Source organism: Monodon monoceros, unplaced genomic scaffold, assembly GCF_005190385.1.
Source record: "Monodon monoceros isolate NGI ecotype Baffin Bay Population unplaced genomic scaffold, NGI_Narwhal_1 Super_Scaffold_3, whole genome shotgun sequence".
Classification (NCBI taxonomy): Eukaryota; Metazoa; Chordata; class Mammalia; order Artiodactyla; family Monodontidae; genus Monodon; species Monodon monoceros.
In genome coordinates this window covers 70,376,793-70,398,988 of record NW_021703780.1, presented here as the reverse complement: position 1 = coordinate 70,398,988, position 22,196 = coordinate 70,376,793, and the positions used below count along the sequence as shown (strand labels likewise).

General features: G+C 35.7%; 1 protein-coding gene across 7 annotated transcripts in view; it reads left to right on the top strand.

Moving 5' to 3' along the window:
• TASOR (transcription activation suppressor) overlaps positions 1-22,196 on the top strand; it is a 49,962-nt gene that overhangs the window by 9,948 nt on the left and 17,818 nt on the right. For all 7 annotated transcript variants that reach the window (XM_029243923.1, XM_029243918.1, XM_029243922.1 and 4 more), the window contains exons 3-14: positions 931-1,023; positions 1,757-1,829; positions 2,250-2,341; positions 2,826-2,987; positions 4,633-4,757; positions 6,876-6,907; positions 7,646-7,751; positions 8,639-8,742; positions 8,823-8,926; positions 19,421-19,493; positions 19,586-19,657; positions 20,716-21,417. In XM_029243923.1, the coding sequence (XP_029099756.1) occupies positions 931-1,023; positions 1,757-1,829; positions 2,250-2,341; positions 2,826-2,987; positions 4,633-4,757; positions 6,876-6,907; positions 7,646-7,751; positions 8,639-8,742; positions 8,823-8,926; positions 19,421-19,493; positions 19,586-19,657; positions 20,716-21,417 (1,738 nt within the window). The remainder of the gene's footprint in view (positions 1-930; positions 1,024-1,756; positions 1,830-2,249; positions 2,342-2,825; positions 2,988-4,632; positions 4,758-6,875; positions 6,908-7,645; positions 7,752-8,638; positions 8,743-8,822; positions 8,927-19,420; positions 19,494-19,585; positions 19,658-20,715; positions 21,418-22,196) is intronic.

Here is a 22,196-nt window from a genome sequence, read left to right as displayed (position 1 = left end):
GTAAATCTGTTAGGTGTGGGCTTCATATCTATTTGCTTGTATCTAAAAGTGAAAGCCAGCAGTTGAGGGTGACTTACAGTTCAGATGTACTTAGATCAAGTCACTCTTTTATCCTGGAAATGGGTATGGAACATGGCTTATGTACTTGGCACTGAGAATATAATTGTAAAGAAATGAAACATTTTTCCTTGTCCTAATTGAGTTTATAGTCTAGAAGTTGGTCATTAAACAGAGATTTATTAAACCACCTATTTGCAGTGCACCATGTCAGGTAAAATGAAAGATCCAAAGATAACCAAAAAATGAACTTAAAAATCTATGGGAGGGCTTCCCTGGTGGCGCAGTGGTTGAGAGTCCGCCTGCCGATGCAGGGGACACGGGTTCGTGCCCCGGTCCGGGAAGGTCCCACGTGCCGTGGAGCGGCTGCGCCCGTGGGCCGTGGCCGCTGAGCCTGCGCGTCCGGAGCCTGTGCTCCGCAACGGGAGAGGCCACAGCAGTGAGAGGCCCGCATACCGCAAAAAAAAAAAAAAAAAAAAAAAAAAAATCTATGGGAGAGTTGGAGTGTGGTAAGATTTTAATAGAAATTTAGTTAAAATTGTTTAGCACTAGATGCTTATTTGACTATATTGTAAGGATAAAGATCCAATTATAATGGGAAAAAATGAAGTGTAGAAATTACAGGGAGAGAAAAGATAATTTCCACTTTCGTAGATATGGATTTTTTTTTGCCATGCCTCGTGGCTTGTGGGATCTTAGTTCCCTGAGCAGGGATCAAATCCGGGCCCCCAGCAGTGGAAGCGCAGAGTCCTAACCACTGGACCACCAGGGAATTGCTGATTTGGAATTTCTTAGAAATAAGCTTCCTGAAACTCTTAGCTTGAAAAACATAAGCACATACTAAGGAGTCGTTATAGATTTAATTTCATTTAGTTTACAGAAAAGCGAAGAGAACTGAAGTTTGATGGTCGTTTAGATAAAGAACTTTCAGAATCCTATGCATTTCTGATGGTTGATCGGTATCAGGTAAGTGAACCCATTTTATAAAAAACAATTTGAAAGTGCTTCCATTGTAAGTTACCTAAATTTGCAATTAACCAGTACTTGATTTTTTTTAACATCTTTATTGGAGTATAATTGCTTTACAATGGTGTGTTAGTTTCTGCTTTATAACAAAGTGAATGAGTTATACTATACACTTGATTTTTATAGACTAACAATTTTTTGATGTAGAAATGGAAAAAATGGCTTAGTGCAAGGTATTTCATTGTTTGTAATTTGCTTTTCAAATATGTTCATTTTTTCTTTGATCAAACCTAATTTTCCCCCCTGGAATGTGCTTGATAGTAAATAATTTTTCCTTTATTAAAGTAGATTATCTTCTATATTACTGATTATATGTGCTGGGAACTATTTTTACTCCTTTGATCAAAGATGTTTAGGTGGAGTTAATTTCTCTTTAAATAGTTTGCCAGGACTAATTCTTTCTAAAAGGGGATGTTTATATATATGAATGGCATGAATTCTAAGTATAGGTCAGACCTGGCATAAACAAAAATAGATTACAACTATGGTTACATTGGAAGTGTAAGCCAGTTTCACATTGATATTTAGTCATAAACTAGCATGTATATGTATAATTTCTGTAACATAAAAAAATATAATTTAGAAGCTTGGATTTTACTTAAAACAAGTTTACAAACTGTCTTTTCACATTTTTAATGTATTGACTGTAAGATGAAATGTTTTGTTTATTTAGGTTCAGAGCATATGTGAAAAAGGATTACAGGTGGGCCAGTCCAAAATAACAATTCTTGGCAGTCCTTCCATGGGTAATCTTTTTTCTTTTTTCATTTACCTACTACTAAGTTGCCCTTTAAAAATATATTATCTAATTTCGCTGTTGTCCTTATAATTAAATTCATGTATGCTTTGTCATGTTCCCAGAAAAAGAGACTAGTTTCAGGTTCTGCAATGAAAACCAGTTTTATCCTTTGTTTCTGATTTTGCATACTTCCAATTAAACAAGGGTTATCTTTTTTTTTTAATCTCTTAGTCTAGTTCTAGTGATTTTGAAAATTTTGATTTTTCATGTTTTTTCTAGTTTTATTTTTTGCTTTGGTTAAATATCAGCTATCATTACATTTTTTTTAAAGGTGTCATACCTTTTATCTCTTATTATGTTAAATATTTGGACTTTTTGTATTTGTGTCCATATTAAAACAAAACTTTAATTTTTCCCTCTTTGCTAGGTGTCTATCTTTCTAGGTATGCTGATTTATTACAAGCTAATCCTTTGGAAGCTGGGGCAGTGGGCGATGTTGTTATTTTTAAAATAATGAAGGTAATTTCAACTTTTACATTTCATATATCAAAGACAGCATTTGACTTGGATTTTAGTCGATGCTGTCTTTAGGGGCTTGATTGAATTAAAAACCAGTGCTTGCTTGTGTTTGGCGTATAAAGATACTTTTGAGAGTGGTTTGCCATCTTTAATCTGAGCTTTCTGAGCTTTAGGGTTTGCTTTCCTTTCCAAAGAAAAGAATGAAGAGAGGGAAATATGTTGATAATGTTATTTAAGCTAGTGAAGTGTTGTGAAGAAAATTTTAATTTCCTTGTATTAAATTCAAACAAGCTTTTTTTTTTGGTTAACTTTTTCTTACTGCTTCGATATTAGTAAAAAGTGTTGGGTATTACTTTATTACCAGGTATTAAAGGAAAAAGCTGTTGTTATAGGTAATCTATATTCAAAGAGTTATTCTATAATATTAATGTTATACAGTCAGTAATTAGGTTTTGGTGGACTTAAAAGGTTTTCTGTATTTTAGGGTAAAATAAAGAGTATATATGACCCCATGGGTGTAAAAAGTTTGGAATCTATATTAAATAAAAGTGCTTTGGACCCAACACCAAAGCATGAATGTCATGTGTCGAAGAATGCCAATAGAATTACATCACTTTTGGCTTATAGAGCTTATGAGCTTACTCAGGTAAGTACCTGGATCCATTTTAGTGTTATGACCTCATATCAGTTTGTCACTAAATCCTTTAAAATGTCTCCCTTTCAGTTCTCCTTGCCACCACACTAGACTCTGGTTTCCACTTACCACTGCTAGACTCCAGTGACTCTCACTGCTGTTTGTTCAGTGTTTCCAAGATAGCTCAGAAACATAACAGTGGCCCCCCCTTAGACTTACAGTGATATTCAGACTCCTTAGCCTAGCTAGCTCTCCCTGCCTGTAGACTGTGACCTCCAGCCTGTTTTTTGTATAATTCCTGCCCTCAACGATCTCATTTCCTCTTGAAGCCTTGGTTTCTCCTGGCCTAGAAAGATCCTGTCTAATAAAATATTGCTCATTCTTTAAGGTAAAGTTAAAGCCCCTTGAATTACCTTAATTCACATCACTTTGTATTATTGATTTGGTAGATATTTTCTATTTTTATTAGTATTTTTCTAAAATGCAAACTTAGAATTCATTAAGTTTTATTCAGATGTAATTGATTTATAGTAAACTACACATATTTAAAAGTGTAGTATTTGATGAATATCAGTTGTTGTGTTTTTATATGTTGTTTGACTATAATGTTACTCTTTTTAACAAATGTATAAAAAATGTGTATATCTGAATGGATTGTATGTGAAAAGTGGTGGTGCTAACCTCCCTGGAAATGTTCTTTCTTTTTCTTTTCTTTGATTTTTACTTTATTTACATAAAATAAAGTTTATTCTTGCTCTTTTCTTTTTGAAGAATCTCAGTGGGCAAGACCTGTTGTTGGGGGCTTTTAGCAAAAATTATATTCACCAAAGTCATCTGGGCTGACTCATTTGATTACCTTCTGGACAGTAGTATTAGTAGATATGAAATATAACTATAAAGTAGTTACTGGTTTTTGTAGCAGAACTTGTAAATTGGCTTGATGTTTCCAGAAAAATTCCAGGCATTTTTAGAGCAACAGCAACATTATTGGAAGTTTCCCAAGAGAATGGACTTTGAAGGACAGTGCTTTGTTTATAAACTAGGGCATTCTTTTTAATGAAAATCCCTAGACTGCAGGTCAGAAAACCCTAATCTAATGAATGTTGTGAATAGGTGAAGGGGAGAGGCAGATGGATAGGGTAATAGGAAGAGGTTCAGCTGCCTTTGTCACCTATGTTTGTAATCTCTGCCACCTCCCCTTTGTTGCTTTGTCTGCAGTTGGAGTCAAAAAAGTGTTTTTCTTTTGAAATAATGAGCAAAATGCTAGGTTTGCTTGAAATTGTGTTCTTAGTATTTTACTATTGTATCAAATTGGTTTTTCTGGGCTGACCTGGGAGCTTAGGCTCCATTTGTTTCATTTTCATGAGGAAATTTGTTGCACATTCCCACTGGTCAGTTCTTCAGAAGTAAACTTTTGGAATACCTATTAGCATCCTGGCATCTGGTATATATATAGAAGCAGAATATTATATATCATACAATGAATATAAAGTACAAATTATTTTAATTAAATTGACAAGCAGTGCTTAAAGATATTTTTCATTAAAGGTACTTAAGTGGTATTGTGTTTCTCAAAAACCAGGCAGATAATTGTAAGATTTCACTGTCTGCTTCTTGCCTTCTTAAGGAAGTTAATTTTGCATTTTCTTATTTTTAGTATTATTTTTATGAGTATGGCTTTGATGAGCTAAGGCGAAGACCGAGACACGTGTGTCCATATGCAGTTGTGTCTTTTACTTATAAAGATGATATACAAACTCCAAAGTTCGTACCTTCATCAAGGTAAGACTCGTGAATTTTAGACGTCGTCCAGAATGGTATTATATCACATATCCTGCACTTCTGAGTTAGGAGGAACGCTTTGTATTTCTTCCCATTTTTTTTCCTTCTCTTGAAATTAATTAGATTTATGAATGTTCATGATGACTTTTAAGAAGTCAGTTAGAAGGACAGATACTTAACTGTGTGGAAATAAAAACTAAATTAAACCTCACCAGTTAACCTTTTTTTTCCTGATAGTGAAGGCTTGTGTAGCTGCATAAATGCAGCTGGTTTTTTTGGGTTTTTCTTTCTGGCCATGTCATGTGGCATGCAGGATCTTAGTTCCCTGATCAGGGATCAAACCCGTGCCCCTGCAGTGGAAGCTTGGGAGTCCTAACCACTGGACCACCAGGGAATGCCCAAATGCAGTTTTGTTTGCTTGTTTGATTTTGTTTTTTGCTGTGCTATGAAGCACGTGGGATCATAGCTCCTAGACCAGGGATCGAACCTGGGCCCTTGGCAGTGAAACCACATAGTCCTAACTGCTGGACTGCCAGCGAATTCCCCCAAATGCAGTTTTTAAAAGTGAAATTTTGTGTATTAGCTCTCCTGGAAATGGGGAGCTTCTACAAATCCTCAGCCCCATCTCAAACCAGTTAAATCAAGTAGTTATGAAGGAGCCTAGGCTGTGGTAGTTTTTACACACTTCCAGGTGATTCTGATGGTCAGTCAGAGTTAATTATGAGTTAATTGATGATTTCTTACAAGCTCTACTATAAGGTGACCAGGTACAAATCAGTTTCTTTTTTCCCCACCCATGGGGGTGATTCCAGAAAATGTTTTGGCAAAATTGAATAAGTAAATTTACAGAGATGTAGGTGAAACAGTTAAAATATCTACTTATTTTTACTTTGAGTTCCCAGATTTGAAGTCATGCGTGATATCTATTAATTTAGAAATACTGCAGTTTTAAAAAGCCACATTTCATGAAACAAACATTTTTGAGGTCAGCCTTTTTTTTTTCTTTTTTTTTTTGTGTCCCCTGCATTTTTTTGTGTGTCCCCTGCATTGGCAGGTGGACTCTCAACCACTGCGCCACCAGGGAAGCCCTTTAAGGTCAACCTTTTAATCAGTTTTCAGATCAGATTGTCTTCATTTAAGTTGTTTGAGATGCAGCACTTTTTTTTGGTCAGTGAATAGCCCTGGAAACCATCCACAGCCACAAGTACTGATCTGCGTAATATCCTGACAGTTGTGTTTTTCTTTCATTCTTTTTTTTTTCGGTGGCTCTATATTTGTGATCTCCATGATACATTTACTATAGTGCCTTTCAACAGTGACTTTTAAAAGACACCCAGCACTTAATTATAAGGTTATACCCCTAGGAATAATGATTGTCTGTTAATTTTCTTTGCCTTTTTGATTTCATCTGTTGACCCTCCATATCATTTAAAATGAACATCCTTGTTGTACCTTGAATGCTGCCATGAATGCTCCTGCCTCTGCATTTGCTATTCCTCCTCATTCCTCAGTTAGCTGCATAGTTTACAATGTCAATGAGACCTTCCATGATTTTTTTTTTGAAACCTATGTACCCTTAGTACCTTTCTTCCTTTTTTTCCATAGCACTTAAAACGATCATCTGGTAAACTATATACTTACTTTTTGATTGTTGTCTGTCTTCCTTATGAGACTGTAAGCTCTGTGAAGGCAGGGATTTTGTTCATCCCTGTAATTCTGTTACCCAGAACTGTGCCTAGTAAATAATAGAAGCTTAGTAAATATTTAAGTATGATTGAGGCTATTTCTTCACATCTCATCACCAAAATAAAGTAGTTGACCGAGACTTTAAAGGACTATATTCTCTCCTGATGGATATTTTTGGGAAAAACAGCTCCCTTAAATTTGGGAAAATACGGTAATTTGAGCCAAGTAAGTGATTCTGATTTCTCTGAGTAGACTTGGATTTATTAAATGTTGTAATAAGTAATTTGTTCTTCATACTGGGAGGAAAGGATTTAATTCTCTTGTACAGTATCCCATTAAAAAATAGCATTTCTATCAATGCCCTGAATGTTAACTTTCATGTTGTTAGAAATCAGTAATATTTCTTTCTTCTTTTCAAAAATTTATTTGTAGATCTAACAGCTTTAATGCAGATAGAAACTCAGGTAAGATTCTTACATTTCTTTCTTTTAGTTTTATAAATCGAAAGAATAAGTATGTAGAGTAAAAAAATTAATAAGTACTTTGTTTTATTTTTATAATGAATGAGAATCTGCAAAGTATGAAAAAGCTCGAGGCCATGTTATGATGTAGCATCAACATTTGGTCATCCAAACATAAGGTCTCCTTTGAGAATCTGCTGGTACTGTGAATAGACCAAAGAATTTTAGCACTTTGTTGATAAAGGTAAAAAATAGAACAAGTTTCACAACTCAGCCTTTTAAAAGTATTAATAACTTCATCAGAGGTGTAGAATTTAGAAGAGAGAGAAGATTGAAAGCAATATTGACACTTTCTATCTTCAGATTTCTCTGTGATGAGAAGAGCGCAAGTGGAAGCTGTAAGACATTGTGAGGGATTCATGTAGTTAACTGGATTTAGTATAGTCTCCTTTGGGGGTAATAGGAGGGCAGTACTGTATTGTCTTTGCTCCTCAGCTTTCTGATATGAGGACATTTAGGCAAATAAATTTGTTATTCTTTTCATCTGGAATAATTTTATAGGGGAAAAGATACCTGAAACAAAAATCCTAGTATTTGAATTCCCTGTAAATAGAAATGTCAAGGTTTCTTTTGGTGGTTCTACTTAAACTGTGTTTCTGGATGTTTTTCCCCTTAGTTCTAGTAAATATTTGCTTCTGGGCTGCCAAGAGGCTGAGTTGTGTCATTATTCTTTTTATTTAGATAAATTTAACTACACGTTGTGGAAAGGACAGCTTTTAAATAAAGGAAAGCTTTTGTGTTATATTTCTCTGAGGTCAGCCACTCGTGCTTTTTTGCCTATCAAGCTGTAAGTATGTTATATTACAAGAAAATAGCAGTTAGTAGTTGCTAATTATTCAGTTCTTACTTACACTTAAAATTCCTTTTTCTTACTTACATTTAAATTTTACTTTGATCCATAAGAACTTACATATAAACAGTGGTTTGTTTTAAAAAAGATTGATTTGATAACTTTGGAAACTTAGTTGGCAGAATGAGCCCTATGCTTTTCTGTCTTGATTTGCAGATGGGCTAAATAGTTATACACATTTATGGCATAAGATTTTTTTTTAGTGATTTTAAATATTAAAAGTATTTTTCAAAGTTTTGTCCTAATTAGATATATTTTTCATTTAGCAATTTGAACATGATAGACTTAAAATTTATCAGTTCTTTGTTGGAAACAGCTTGATGTGGTCAGTTAAGTTAAAATTTAAATGCTGTTTTCAGTCCTGTGCAACATATGTTGGAATAGAAAGGTTTAAAATGATCTTTTGCTACCACCACAGTAAACATTATGGGTCCCCATAAATGGTTGAAGATTAATTTAACTGTTCATATTTGAATTGCATTTAATAAAATGGCAACTTTTTATCTTTTGTGGTTAGTAAAATTAGTATAAATAAGGGTTAGCTTCTGGCTCAAAGATGGAAGGTTGGTAATATTGCTGGACAGTCTAGCTACCTGTACATATATCTGAACTGCCCAAATCAAATATCAAGTATGATATTCATAAATATGCTCTTCTGTATTCCATCAGGATACTTGTGTGTGTGTGGGTGGGTTTGTGTGTGTGTGCGCGTGTGTGTGTGTGTGAGAGAGAGAGAGAGAGAGAGAGAAGGAGCGAGAGAGAGAGAACATTGCTAGAGTTAAAAATACAGGTAAGGCAAATACGCCTTTTCAATTTTCTTTCAGTCCTGAGAAGTTAGATGTTGAAACAGTTATGAGTATTGATCATCTGAAACAGAAAATCCCTCCAGCGCTGTTTTATAAGGAAACTTACTTAGGTCCATATGAAGGTAAAGCAATTTAATTTTACTAAAATATATAAGAAGCGGACTTGATTTGAATATTTACTATGTATTTTTTCCTATGTCAGTTTTGAAGAATGGAATGTATTGCAGCCTCTATGAAGTTGTAGAAAAGACAAGAATTGGAAGTAACATGGAAAGTTTGCTGCAAAAACTAGAGAAAGAAAAACTTGTGAGTGAAAGGTTTTAAAATGTCCCTCATTCTCCCTTAGAAATATGCATATTAATAAGAGATTGTGATAATATTTTGGTTTATTTCATTTTCTGCCTCTGAAAATACCGTAAGGTCTCTGTTTTTGTTGCTGCCATTTGGTTAATGTAATTTAGTGGCTTTTGGTACTTTTCTTTTTAGCCACGACTCTAGATCCTCTATAGACCAGTCTTTCCCATGAAGTATCTTTATTATATTTTGTGACTGTGATATTCAACAAATATTTATTAATTATCACTTTTTTATGCAGGGTATATAGTTTGGTAAAGAATGAGGCAAGAGGGCTTCCCTGGTGGCGCAGTGGTTGAGAGTCCGCCTGCCGATGTGGGGGACACGAGTTCGTGCCCCGGTCCGGGAAGATCCCGCATGCCGCGGAGCGGCTGTGCCTGTGAGCCATGGCCGCTGGGCCTGCGCGTCCGGAGCCTGTGCTCCGCAACGGAAGAGGTCACGGCAGTGAGAGGCCCGCATACCACAAAAAAAAAAAAACAAAAAAAAAGAATGAGGCAAGAGACTCTGTTTTCCTGGATTATGTGATAAATGGAGTTACTCAGATGTGCTTTGTTCCAGTAGAGACAGTGATATATTTGAAGATTCAAAAAGAACAAGGCGCTTGGTGAGGTTGAAAGGATAAAAACACTAGAGTAGTTGGGGGAAAGTGGTAGAACATGAGGCTAGAAAAGTGTGTAGGGGGCTGTATTCTGCAGTGTCATTCAGGCAGTGCTCGAATGTTTGGACATTTGGACTTGATCCTATAGCAATGGGTTTTAAAGAGTAGGATGAGGTTTTAATCGTGTATGCAATGTGATCAAATCTGTGTTTTAAAAATTTATCTTGGTGAATTGAAGCGGGGAGATGATGTAGGAAACTATTACATTTAGAGGGTAATGATAGGTTGGATGAGAAAAGAAAAAGAATGATTTAAGAGATATTTACTAGGTAGTATCTAATTTAGTAGGTATTGAGTATATCGAGTTTGGGTAGCGGGATTACTAGGTCAGGCAGCAGATTGTGATGGATTCAGGAATGAATGGAAAATGAATACGTGATGCTAATATGTATAATTTAGCTGAAGGAGAGGAGGTGATTGCAGAGGAGAGTGGCTATTCCAAGGTTTCTGTTAACATGAGGTAGGTGAGCTCATGTTTAAATGTTGATGGGACATTCCAGTAGAGAGGGAGAGAAGTTTTTTTGCACAAGTATGCCATTTAATACAAGTTTTTTTTTTTTGTTTTTTTTTTTGCGGTACGTGGGCCTCTCATTGTTGTGGCCTTTCCCGGACGCGCAGGCTCAGCGGCCATGGCTCACGGGCCCAGCCGCTCCGCGGCATGTGGGATCTTCCGGGACCGGGGCAGGAACCCATATCCCCTGCATTGGCAGGTGGACCCTCAACCACTGCACCACCAGGGAAGCCCACAAGTTTTCATCTGTTGACTTCTTTTTACTCCTCATTTTGTTGAGCCTCGGTTTCCAGGTAGTCACACGGAGAGTTGTATCAGTGATTTTCAGAACCTGCAACTTCATAGATGGCTACGTAGAATTTTGTTGTATGCGTATATATTTGCTTAACTAATCCGTCGTTTATATTTAGATGGAGGGTCAAATTATATACAAAACTCATAGGCAGAGTTTGTACACTTGTGAATTGATGGACACCTAGCAATAACTTTTTGAGACCAGCTAGAAATCTTTAGGTAGGCATCTTAGAACACACACACATGCGCATTCACCTACATGTGAACATACTTTTATATTTATATTTGCGTTTCTTGTTTTCCTCCCAAAATTTGTCTATGATACAAGTATTCCTCATGACCAAAATCTATTCAGTTCCTGAGTTCATAAAGTGAAAGTTTAGGTAGTAGGTTTGGATATGGTGGGATATTGAGTTATCCAAATCTGTTCAGTTCTTGAATTTCAGAGAATGAGTATTGTGGGTCTGGACAGTGAGGAGTTTATCAGAAAAGTACAGTATCTGTTGAGTGCCTAATAGTGAGAATCAGTATAGGAAGGATACTGGCATTTTGTTTTTCACCTGAGCAAGTGTTGTATTAGGTTTGTGGAGGACTTGGTCTTCCCAGAATCAAGAAGTAAAGTAAGATCCTAGATCTTAGAGGGCACAGGCATTCCATAAGGTTACACTACATGAATCTAATGAACTGACGTACTTTGTGTGGCTGCCCCCTTTCCTGCAAACCCCACTGGGAATTATTCTAACTATAGCTACTTTCTTCATAGTTGTCATCATAATGGGAGGTGCATTGGGGACTGTTGGGTTCTTAATAATTTTATCCTGAATACACACAAGAGATGTTCTGGATCAGAAAGAGACTTAGTCAGTACCTCACAGTAAGTAATGAATGTGTTGGCTCTCTTTTGCCCTATTTCCGACCCTTAGGGCAATGCATCAAGACTCAGGTCAGTTATCCTATGCAAGTAGTTGGACACTCAGTAGGCAAGGGGTGAGGAAAATGATTTTTCTTTGCTCATGAAGGGAAGGAGGCATCTATCTCCCTGCCCTTCTGGAAGAAGATATCCTTGAAAATGTAATGAATATTAACTCCAACCCTTTGATGAATAAATGAAATCTCTTCAGGAGCCAGTTAGCCCTCTTGGACCTAAAGACATCTCCAAGTTCCTGCGACCCATTTATTCTTCCTTGAAATGTAATACCTAGGGAGATAGATCTCCAGTCTTCTGGAATTGTGGGAGTTAACCTAGGAACCTAATCTGTACTGTAAGCTTTTGTGTACTCACTTGGCACTTTCAGGGAGATAAGAGAAATTTAACTATCCTTTCAGATCAGAGCAGTTAACTAGGTAATTGGCTATAGATATAATTCTTAAGGTATGTGAAGAGTGAAATATTTCTGGGGGAAATGTAAACAGACATTTCCTATCTTTATATCATATATATTTCTGCATGTCAGAAGGCTAGGGCTTTTTGCAGGAACACAGAATTCAGGGAAGTGGTATTTTCCCACAGGGGTATTTATAAAATTAGTAAAATACTGAACTCTCTTTTGGTTGGTTGTTAGTCAAATTAACTTTTTTTAAAAATTTTTATTGGAGTATAGTTGATTTACAATGTTGTGTTAGTTTCAGGTATATAACAAAGTGAAGTCAAATGAATTCTTAAAGCTAACTTTAGTATAAGAAAAAGTATAAGAGAAATGTCCCTAAATTTGAGTATTGTCTCTGCTGTGAACATTTTGAGTCTCTCCTGATGTACATATACAAGATAATTTTCTCTCAAGTATAGATCTAGTATATTAGATTTATTATCTGTAAGTAGAATTACTGAATCATAATGTATTACTGGCTTTACAAAATAATGCATTTTATTTCAAGTGGTTGTACCAATTTATACCCTCAGTACCAGCAAGTTCCCATTAATTCACATACTCATAATTACTTGGTATAGTCAGACTTTGGCAAAATCTTGCCAATCTGGTGGGTATAAAATAGTATCTTATTGTGATTTTAGCTTGTCTGTCCTGAAATATGATGAGTTGATCATCCTTTCGTAAACTTATATCTTTTAATGTTCAGCTGCCTACCTATTTTTCCTTTTGAGTGGCTTGTGGTTTTTTTTTTTTGTTTTGAAGTATGGTTGATATACAATATTGTGTTACTCTCAGGTGTACAGCATAGTTATTCAGTATTTTTGCAAATTATATTCCATTATAGAGTGGCTTGTGTTTTCTTACTAATTTGAGGATCTTCATGTATATTTTGGGAACTAATACTCAGCTGTGTGCTACAAGTGTTTTTCCATAATTTACACTTGCCTTTCTACTGTATTCACAGTGTTTTTTGAAGAATACATGTTCATAACTCTAATGTAATTGAATTTGTCTGCCTGAATGTTAAGTACTGTTTGTGACTTAAACTTAAGAAATCTTTCCTTGCCCCTAGGTCTTATAGATACTGCCCTGTATTTTCTTTTGAATATGTTATGGTTTTGCCTTTGGCACTTAAGTTTTTAAAAAATATATGTATGTGTATTGTTTTGTTTTTTATTTTTGTTTAACATAATATAGGAATCCAACTTCATTTTTTCCCCAATATGAATAACAAGTTGTTCCTGAACCATTTACTGAATAGTCCATCCTTTCTGCACTAAGTCTTGATACCAGGTAGGGCAAATCGCCCCACTTTTTTCATCCTTTTTGGAGTGTTCCGCTATTTGAGATTTAGCTTCCCCCCACCACCCCAATTTTAAGAATCAGCTTGATTTTTTCAAAAAAATTTTAGGATCAGCTTGTTAGCTCCTTACTCCCCTCCCCCACAAAAAAACCCTATTGGAATTTTAAAATTGGAATTGTATTAAATCTGTAGATCAAATTCGATACTGTCTTATCCATGACAAGATTATCTCTTTACTCCTTTAGGGTATTCTTTTAACAGAGTTTTATAATTTTCTGGATACAAGTCTTGCTCATTTTTTGTTAGTTTTATCCCCAGACATCTTATTTATTTATTTATTTTTTGTTGTAAACAGTATTTTCCATTTCAGTGCATTTTCTGTTTGTTGTGTATATAGAAATGTAATTGATATTTACATATTGATTTTATGTCAGATCAGTATATGAAATTTGAATAATTTGTTCAGTTTTGTACATTATTTGGGATTACTATATAGATCTCATTATCTGGGAGCAACATTGTTTTGTTTTTTCCTCTCTAATCTAGGATCTTTAGTATGATGTTGAATAAAAGTGGTGATTGTAGGTGTTCTTGTCTTTTTTTATGTATATAAATGTATTTATTTATATATTTTTGGCGGCGTTGGGTCTTCGTTGCTGCACGCGGGCTTTCTCTAGTTGCGGCGAGCGGGGGCTACTCTTTGTTGCGGTGCGCAGGCTTCTCACTGCAGTGGCTTCTCTTGATGAAGAGCATGGGCTCTAGGAACGCAGGCTCTAGAGCGTAGGCTCAGTAGTTGTGGCGCATGGGCTTAGTTGCTCCGTGGCATGTGGGATCTTCCCGGACCAGGGCTTGAACCCATGTTCCCTGCATTGGCAGGTGGATTCTTAACCACTGCGCCACCAGGGAGGTCCCATTCTTGTCTTCTTGATCTTCAAAAGAACATTTTTAACATTAACCTTTAGTAGGAAGTTTGTACTAGGTAAGAAGTTTGCTTTAGGTTTTTCATAATTAATCTTTATCAGTTTAAATTTTTTCCTTCTTTATTTTTTAACCATGAATGGGTTTTGAATTTTATTGAATTCTTTTTCTTTTTTTTTTGTATTTATTGAGATGGTTACATGGTGTATTAGTCAGGTTTCATCAGAGGAACAGAACCAGTTGGATATGCAGTTGATACTTTAACAGCATTGGTTTGTGCAAGTCCATTTGTATGCAGATTTTTTTCAGTAAATATGTACTACGGTACTACATGATCCGTGGTTGGTTGGATCTGCAGATGCAGAACCACAGATATGGGGGGCTGACTGTAAAGTTATAGATTTTCAGCTGCGTGGGGGTTCCTAATGCCCACATTGTTCAGGGGTCAGCTGTATACATATAGAAAGAAATCTATTATAAAGAATTGCCTTGCACAGTTATGGAGGCTGAAAAGTCCCAAGATTTGCAGTTGGCAAGCTGGGGACCCAGGAGACCTGATGGCATAGCTCCAGTCTGAATCCAGGTGTCTCAGGACCAGGAGACCTGATGTCTCCTGATGAAGTCTGGCAGGCTTGAGGCCAGGAAGAGCTGATATTTCACTTAGAGTTCAAATGCAGGAGAAAAACCAGTGTCCCAGCTCAAAGGCAGGCAGGCAGGCAAGAAGAATTTCCCTTTACTCCAGGGAGGGTCAGCCTTTTGTTCTAATCAGACCTTCAACTGATAAGACTCACCCACACTGGAGAAGGCAGCCTGCTTTACTCTGTCTGTCCACATGTATATATATTTAACTCATCCAAAAATACCTGCAGAAACATCCAGAATGAAGTTTGGCCAAATATCTGGACACCCTGTGGCCCAGTCAAGTTGACACATAAAATTTATCATCATACATAGTATTTATCCTGTAAACTTAATAAGATGAATTATATTTATCTTTTTTCAGTATTAAACTATTCCTGTGCTTCTGTCTTTAGAATACCTTCCCCCATTTTTAAAAAATACTTGGTTTGTTGTGTGAATGTTTTGTTTAGGAATTTTGTATCTGTGATGATGAGTGAGATCGACCTACAATTTTTCTTTCTCATATTGTCCTTATCTAGTTTTTATGGCAAGGTTATACTAGCTTCCCAGAATTGTAAGTGGTGTTTCCTCATTTTACAAAAGATGGATGTATATATGATGAAAGGAATCTATTCTTCGTGTGTCGGGTAGCACTTAGCTGCAAAACTGTCTTTAAAATGTTTATGGGTTTATGATTCAAATTTTTTAATAGAAAACTCAGGTTTTCTATTTCTTCTCAGGTCAGTCTGGATATATTATGGGGTTTTTTGTTTCTTTAGGAAATTGTCCATTCTATGTTTTAAAATTTATTGAGCTAGAATTACTTTTATAGTTTTTTAAATATCTGCTGTATTTTTGCAAGTAGTATTTTCATTAGGCTGTCTCTTACTAGTACTTTTCACCAGAGGTTTCTTGATTTTATTCATCTTAAGAACCAAATTTTGGTTTTGATCCTTTGTACCTTTGTTTTCCTGTTTTATTAATTTCAGCTGTCAGTTTTAGTCTAGTTGGGGGGCGGTGTTATTTAGCTGTTTCTGACTTATTATGTTGGAAAAATGGGCAGTGAACTTGAGTTCTAAGTACTACTTTAGCTACATTCTACATGTTTTTTTTTGTTTGTTTGTTTTGCGGTACGTGGGCCTCTCACTGTTGTGGCCTCTCCCGTTGCGGAGCACAGGCTCCGGCGGCGCAGGCTCAGCGGACATGGCTCGTGGGCCCAGCCGCTCCGTGGCATGTGGGATCTTCCTGGACCGGGGCACAAACCCATGTCCCCTGCATCGGCAGGCGGACTCTCAACCACTGCGCCACCAGGGAGGCCCTACATATTTTAATATGTAGTATTTTCATTATCATCCAGTTCTAAGTAATTTTTAGTTTCCATTATGATTTCCACTTTGTCATATCATGTACAGGTATATTTTCAATTTCCAAATGTATGAGAACACTTTTTTCTTCCTCTAATTTAATTCCATTGAAATCAGAACAGGTAATTATTTGAAATTTATTGGGATTAAAAAAAAACAAAACTCTGTGGTCAGTTTTTGTACATGCCCCCTCTATATTTGAGAAAAATGTGTTTTTTTTAAATGTTAAATCCTGGGGACATAATTCTGGGTTGACAGCTATTATCTCTTAGTACTTTGACTGTATTTACTGTGATATCTTCTGGCTTCTATTTTTGTTGAGAGGTCCACTCTTAGTCTAATGATGTTTTCTTTGTAGATCATCTTTTTTTCTGGTTGCTTTTTCAGTTTTTTCTTTTTCTTTGGCATTTTGCAGTTATATTAAATATATCTAGGTGTAGATTTCTTATTTATCTAGCTTGGTATATATTGTCTTCATATTTGTAGATTTATAGCTTTTTTTCTGGAGTATTGTTAGTCATTATCTCTGTGATTATACTTCTTCACTCTTTTTTGACTGCCTTTCTAGGACTCTGAAGCATCATGCTGTTCTCAGTGTCTGTTAACCTCTCTTGTGTTTTCTGTCTTATTCCTTTGTACTGCATTCTGAGTAATTTCATCATAGCTATCTTCTAGATTACAAATTCTGTCTTTAGTTGTGTCTAATTTGCTGTTGATTTTCGATTTCACAGAAAATATTTTTAATTTCTGAAAGCTATATTTGGTTCTTTTTGAGATCTGCCTGACTTTTTTTTTTAAAAAACAGATTCTTGTTAATTCTTTCAGAAAGACTTATTGAGTACCTATTGTGTGCCAGTGACTGTTCTAGGAGGTAGAGATTATATTCTGATGTTCCTTGCTATTTTTTAAAATTGCATCACCATTTTAGCCGTTTTAAAGTGTACAATTCTGTGGTTTTTACTAGATTTACAATGTTGTGCAACCATTACCACTTATCTTATTCCAGAATATTTTCATCATTCCAGAAAGAAACCTCATACCCACTAAGCATTCACTTCACATTCCTTCGTTCCCTCAGTCCCTGGCAACCACTAATCTACTTCTCTCTTATGGATTGGTCTATAGTGGACATTTTATATAAGTGGAATCATGCACTATGTAGCCTTTAGTGCCTTCTTTCACTTAGCATAATACTTTTAAGGTTCATCCTTGTTGTAGCATGTATCAGTACTTCGTTTCTTTTATTTCACTGTATGGATAATGTCACATTTTGTTTGCCATTCATCAGTTGTTTCCACTCTTTGGCTATTAAGAATATTCCTACTGTGAATATTTGTATGACAGTTTCTGTGTGAACATGTTTTCAGTTCTGCCATATTATTTCTTTTAACATTTCATACCTATTTTATATATTGCATCTTTTGATTCCAATCTGCAGCCCTTGGGTATTTGAATCTATTGTTTTTGCTGAATCTCTCTTAGGGTAGCTTATTTTCTCTGAAACTTGGTAATTTAAGATTGTGAGCTTAATATTTTATATTTTTAAAAATGCTTTTTGTTTTCATACCATATTACCTGTAATGTTATCTGCAAAGCCAAAATAGTAGAATCAAGTAATATAAATCCACAGACTGGGTTAGTATTGTTTTCTGAGGGAGAAGGAAACAGTAAGGGGTAATAAATAGAGGCATCAGTACAGAGTTCACAGGTGTTTCCTATTGTACAGGATTGAAAGTGTTTCTTTGGCTTAAAGCCACAGATATTACTGCTAGGGCTTCTGTCTGCCTGAGTGTTGTTTCTGGGTATAGATTCCCTGTGTTCCATGAGTCTCTGGGGACATTGAGTCCCCTTAGCGCACTAGGGTCTTTAGGCCACTAAGCCAGTCAGGTTAAAAAATCTGGTATTTGGAGTGGGTGAGAAGTTAAAATAATCTAATTGTTTTTTTTCTGAGCAACCACAAAACATGAAGCTCTTACTTATGTCTCCCAACTTTCTGTTCTGACAAATCAACAAGAGTTGGGCAAAATGTTAGAAGAGATATGATATATAAAACATTTTGGATAAAAGGGTTTGAGCCTGAAACAAAAATTTTGCAGATACATTGTCCACCTTACTTTTGGATGTTCAAACAATGTTTTTATTAAGTGTAAATTGGTAGCGTAGTCACTTTAGTCCTTTAAATTATTGGTTCTTAACACAGACTTTGTTTACTGGAATTGTTTAAAAGGAATTTAGGTAGCACAAGTTTTCTTTCAGAATCCAGATATCCTTTTGTGTTTAGCTGCCATACTCAGTTCTTCCTTTACTTACCCTTTCTTTAATCCAAAAAATATTGTGAACTATTGCAGTAGTCTGTGAACTGAGTTCGTTGCATTACATTTTTCTCTTTCCTCCTGCAGTGCTATCAAGTTTCTTTGGGTTTTTTTTTTAGGGAAACACTTCAGCTCAAAAGGGTATACTCTCGAGGGCATTTCTGGCTAACCTGGCATTCTTGTCTTTTTGCAATCTAGCCCATGATCTTTCTTTCTAGACTTGTCTTACATGTTTCTCCTAGTCTCTCCTCACCCTTGGCCAGTCGTAAATACTCTGATGCCTGCAAACTGTCCATTATGTTATAACTCTGCCCTTTGTTCATGACGTTGCCTCTATTGAAATGTCTTTCCCACAACTTTAGGCTCTTGGCAATGTAGCCATCCTTCAAAATCCACCTCGCATTTACTCTCAATATGTTTTCCAACCATAGACTAACTGTATTTTTTCCTTTCTGTTGCTTTGTAAATCTTTTTAAGACCTTTCCTGTCTTATCTAATTATTGATATTTCTTGTGTTACTTTCTCCACCCAATTATAACCTTCTTTTGATCAAAGGACCTTGTGCTGCTTGTCTTTCAAGTTATCTCTGGTAAGGCAAATTGCCTTACGTGTGAAAGATGTTCATTAAATATGTGAAGAATTAGATTACAGCAACACATTTCATTTGAGATTAGCCTGAACTCTTGAAACGTAGCATTTGTGTCATACTTGTTTTGTATCTCCAACATCCAGCACACCACCTTGGCAATTAAAAACGTGTCTTTTGAATTGCTGAGGAAAATATTTGAAGTTTTTGTTTGGTTCTTGTATTTTAGCTTCAAGGAAAAATCAACAAGTTGATTTAATAGGAGAATTCTTTCAGTAATATTTTCTCGTTAAAATTATGAAAACTAAGGCATTCTTAATTGATTGGAATCCTGTTAGTGAGCAGAGGGTTGGTGGAAAGAGTTTTTTAGCTAATTCAGTAGCAGCACTTTTCCTAAAAAGATGATCAAAAACTTTTTGCTTTCCTTATAATTAGTAGAAACTGCTATGTTTCTGCCTTATGGTGAATAATAACGCAAATTCAACTTCTTCCCTCTTCCAAAAATGTAGGTTCTTGTTAAACCTTTGGGAGACCGAGGATACCTTTTTCTTCTCTCTCCTTGTCAAATGGTTTCTCCATATGGTAGGTGATCTTCTCTTTAATTTTTATAATTCTCCTTTAACTTTTTAAAAGTTAAAATATATTGCTAATGAATTTCACTTTTGTTTTTTTAGAACATCATACTGCTAAGTCTCGAGTCTTACATGCTTTGTTTCTATTTCAAGAACCTAGAGGCATAGTTACTTGTAAGTTCTTTGAATATCTAAATCCATTTACATATAGATACCGACATTTTATTGAAAATTTCCAGATAACTCACTAAGCATTTTGTCTTTCTTACATCATGTTTTGGGAGATAATGGGGGTATTAAGAGGTGTTAGCAATATAAAACACAAATTATATGACTTGTTTTTTTAAACTATGAAAAATTATCTTGGTTTTTGTCAGTGTTTTCACTAAGTAAATGTTGATTGTAATTGTTACAATATTATAGCTTAGTTTTTCAGGGTTTCTATTATTACATGTTTTTTTTTTTTAGCTTAGTTCATTTTTGCATTCACATTTTAGTGACTAAGTGCATCATGTGCTAGGTTAAATATTAGGCCATTCACAATTAATAAGAATTTTCATACTGTTTTAGAGAACACCATTTCTATTCACCATTTCTAAGAATGAACTTTAATGCTGTCTTAAGGTAAAGTTCTCACTGTTAGGTTAAAAATGAAATTCTCGGGAATTCCCTGGTGGTCCAGTGGTTAGGATTCCATGCTTTCAGTTTCGAGGGCTCGGGTTCAGTCCCTGGTCGGGGGAACTAAGATCCCTCAAGCGGCGTGGCACGGCCAAAAAAAATGAGATTCTCAATGGTAGCCATTCAGTGCCTACATATCTGCTTATGGGGATAGAGAGATAGAGATAAAGTTGTTACAACAGGAAGGAGTGACAGTACTGTCATTTGCTGGACGGTCTTGCTAGGAGCCTCAGGTCTTTATTTCTCTTTACATCTTCCTTGCCACCAGTTGATGCCTAGGGACATGAAGAAGATCTTCAATGGGCAGGTGTTTTTCCCTTTAAAAATATGTTCTGCAGTTTTCATGTTTTAATTTCTTACTGGCCCATTTTAGGCTCCTGGGCTTAGAAGCATGCTATTCATATATCCCTATATAACATATATGTATTAGGGTACATACTGGTTTGGTCCACCATTAATGTATGGATGTTGTTACATTGCTTTGACTATATGTAGATCTGTACTTGACTAATTTCTTGATTGCTAACATGGTTTGCTTTTTTGTTTGTTTACAGCACAGAAAGGTTCAACCAGTGCAGCACCACAGGAGAGACGTGAGAGCATACCAGATGTATTAAAAATAACTCAATTTTTACAGTTTGCTTTGATTCAGTGTCGAAAGGAATTCAAAAATATAAATACTATAAATTTTCATTCTGTCGTTGAAAAGTATGTAAGTGAATTTTTTAAGCGAGGTTTTGGTTCAGGTAAACGAGAGTTTATCATGTTTCCATATGATTCACGATTAGATGATAAAAAATTTTTATATTCAGCTCCAAAAAATAAATCCCATATTGATAATTGTTTGCATACCTATATTTTTCGGCCTGAAATGTATCAGTTACCTATTTATAAATTAAAAGAGCTATTTGAAGAAAATAGAAAACTTCAACAGTTTAGTCCACTTTCAGATTATGAAGGCCAAGAAGAAGAAATGAATGGTACAAAAATGAAATTCGGAAAACGAAATAACTCAAGGGGTGAAACTATTACACCTGGAAAGCAGAAGTCATCTCACTCTTTGGATTATGATGAGGATAGAGTCAAAGAATTGATTAATTTAATTCAGTGTAGGAAAAAAAATGTGGGTGGGGACTCAGACAAAGAAGATATGAGAAGCAAAACTGTCTTGAAGAGGAAGCTTGAGGATCTACCTGAAAATATGAGAAAGCTCGCCAAAACCAGTAATTTATCTGAAAATTGCCATCTGTATGAAGGTAAAATATCAGAATTGTTTTTATATAGTATAAAAGTAACAACCAAAAACATAGTAAAGTAGTTCTGTCCTTTCTCCTCATACAAGGGTTTGCTAATTATAGCCTGAGAGGCAATCTAGGCAGTCCCCTGTTTTTATAAAGGAACTTTTGCTGCCAATCTCAGCTTCTGTATTCGTTTTTCAAGGCTTTGTTAAAGACTGGCCACGTCCAGCCTGGGTAGCCGTGTTTCCCACTCTCCTTGGTTAAGGCACTTTTCTCAGAACATGTCATGGTCAGCCCTTTACTTCTTTCTTTTTTCCCGAAGCATCTTTCATTTCTCTCAAGGCTCATATCTTTGCAGTTCATAACCCTCCTTAGCTTTCTGGCTGTTCTCCTCCTTGATGGTTTTCATCTCCTTTAGCTTATGCTGGATTTCTGCTCTGTGCTGAACCTGATGGTGCTTACTGATCCATACTGTCTAATACTGTTGACCTGTGTCTTGAGAGTTAAGAGTTAAGAGTTAAGAGAGACTATGTGCTAGCTGCTTTACATGTATGGACTCATTTAGTTCTTGATTGGTAGACATTATTATCCTTATTTTACAGATGAGGAAGCCATCTCAGAGAAGTTAAATAATTTTACCTAAAGCTATGAGTTCACTGATCCATGTTTGAACTCACTTCTGACTAACTCCAAACATTGTTCCTAAAGTCAGCTATATTTCCTAGCACTGAACACATAATAGGCAAGGTACTTAAATTTTGGCACCATTTTAGCTGATAATTGGCAAATTTGTATGT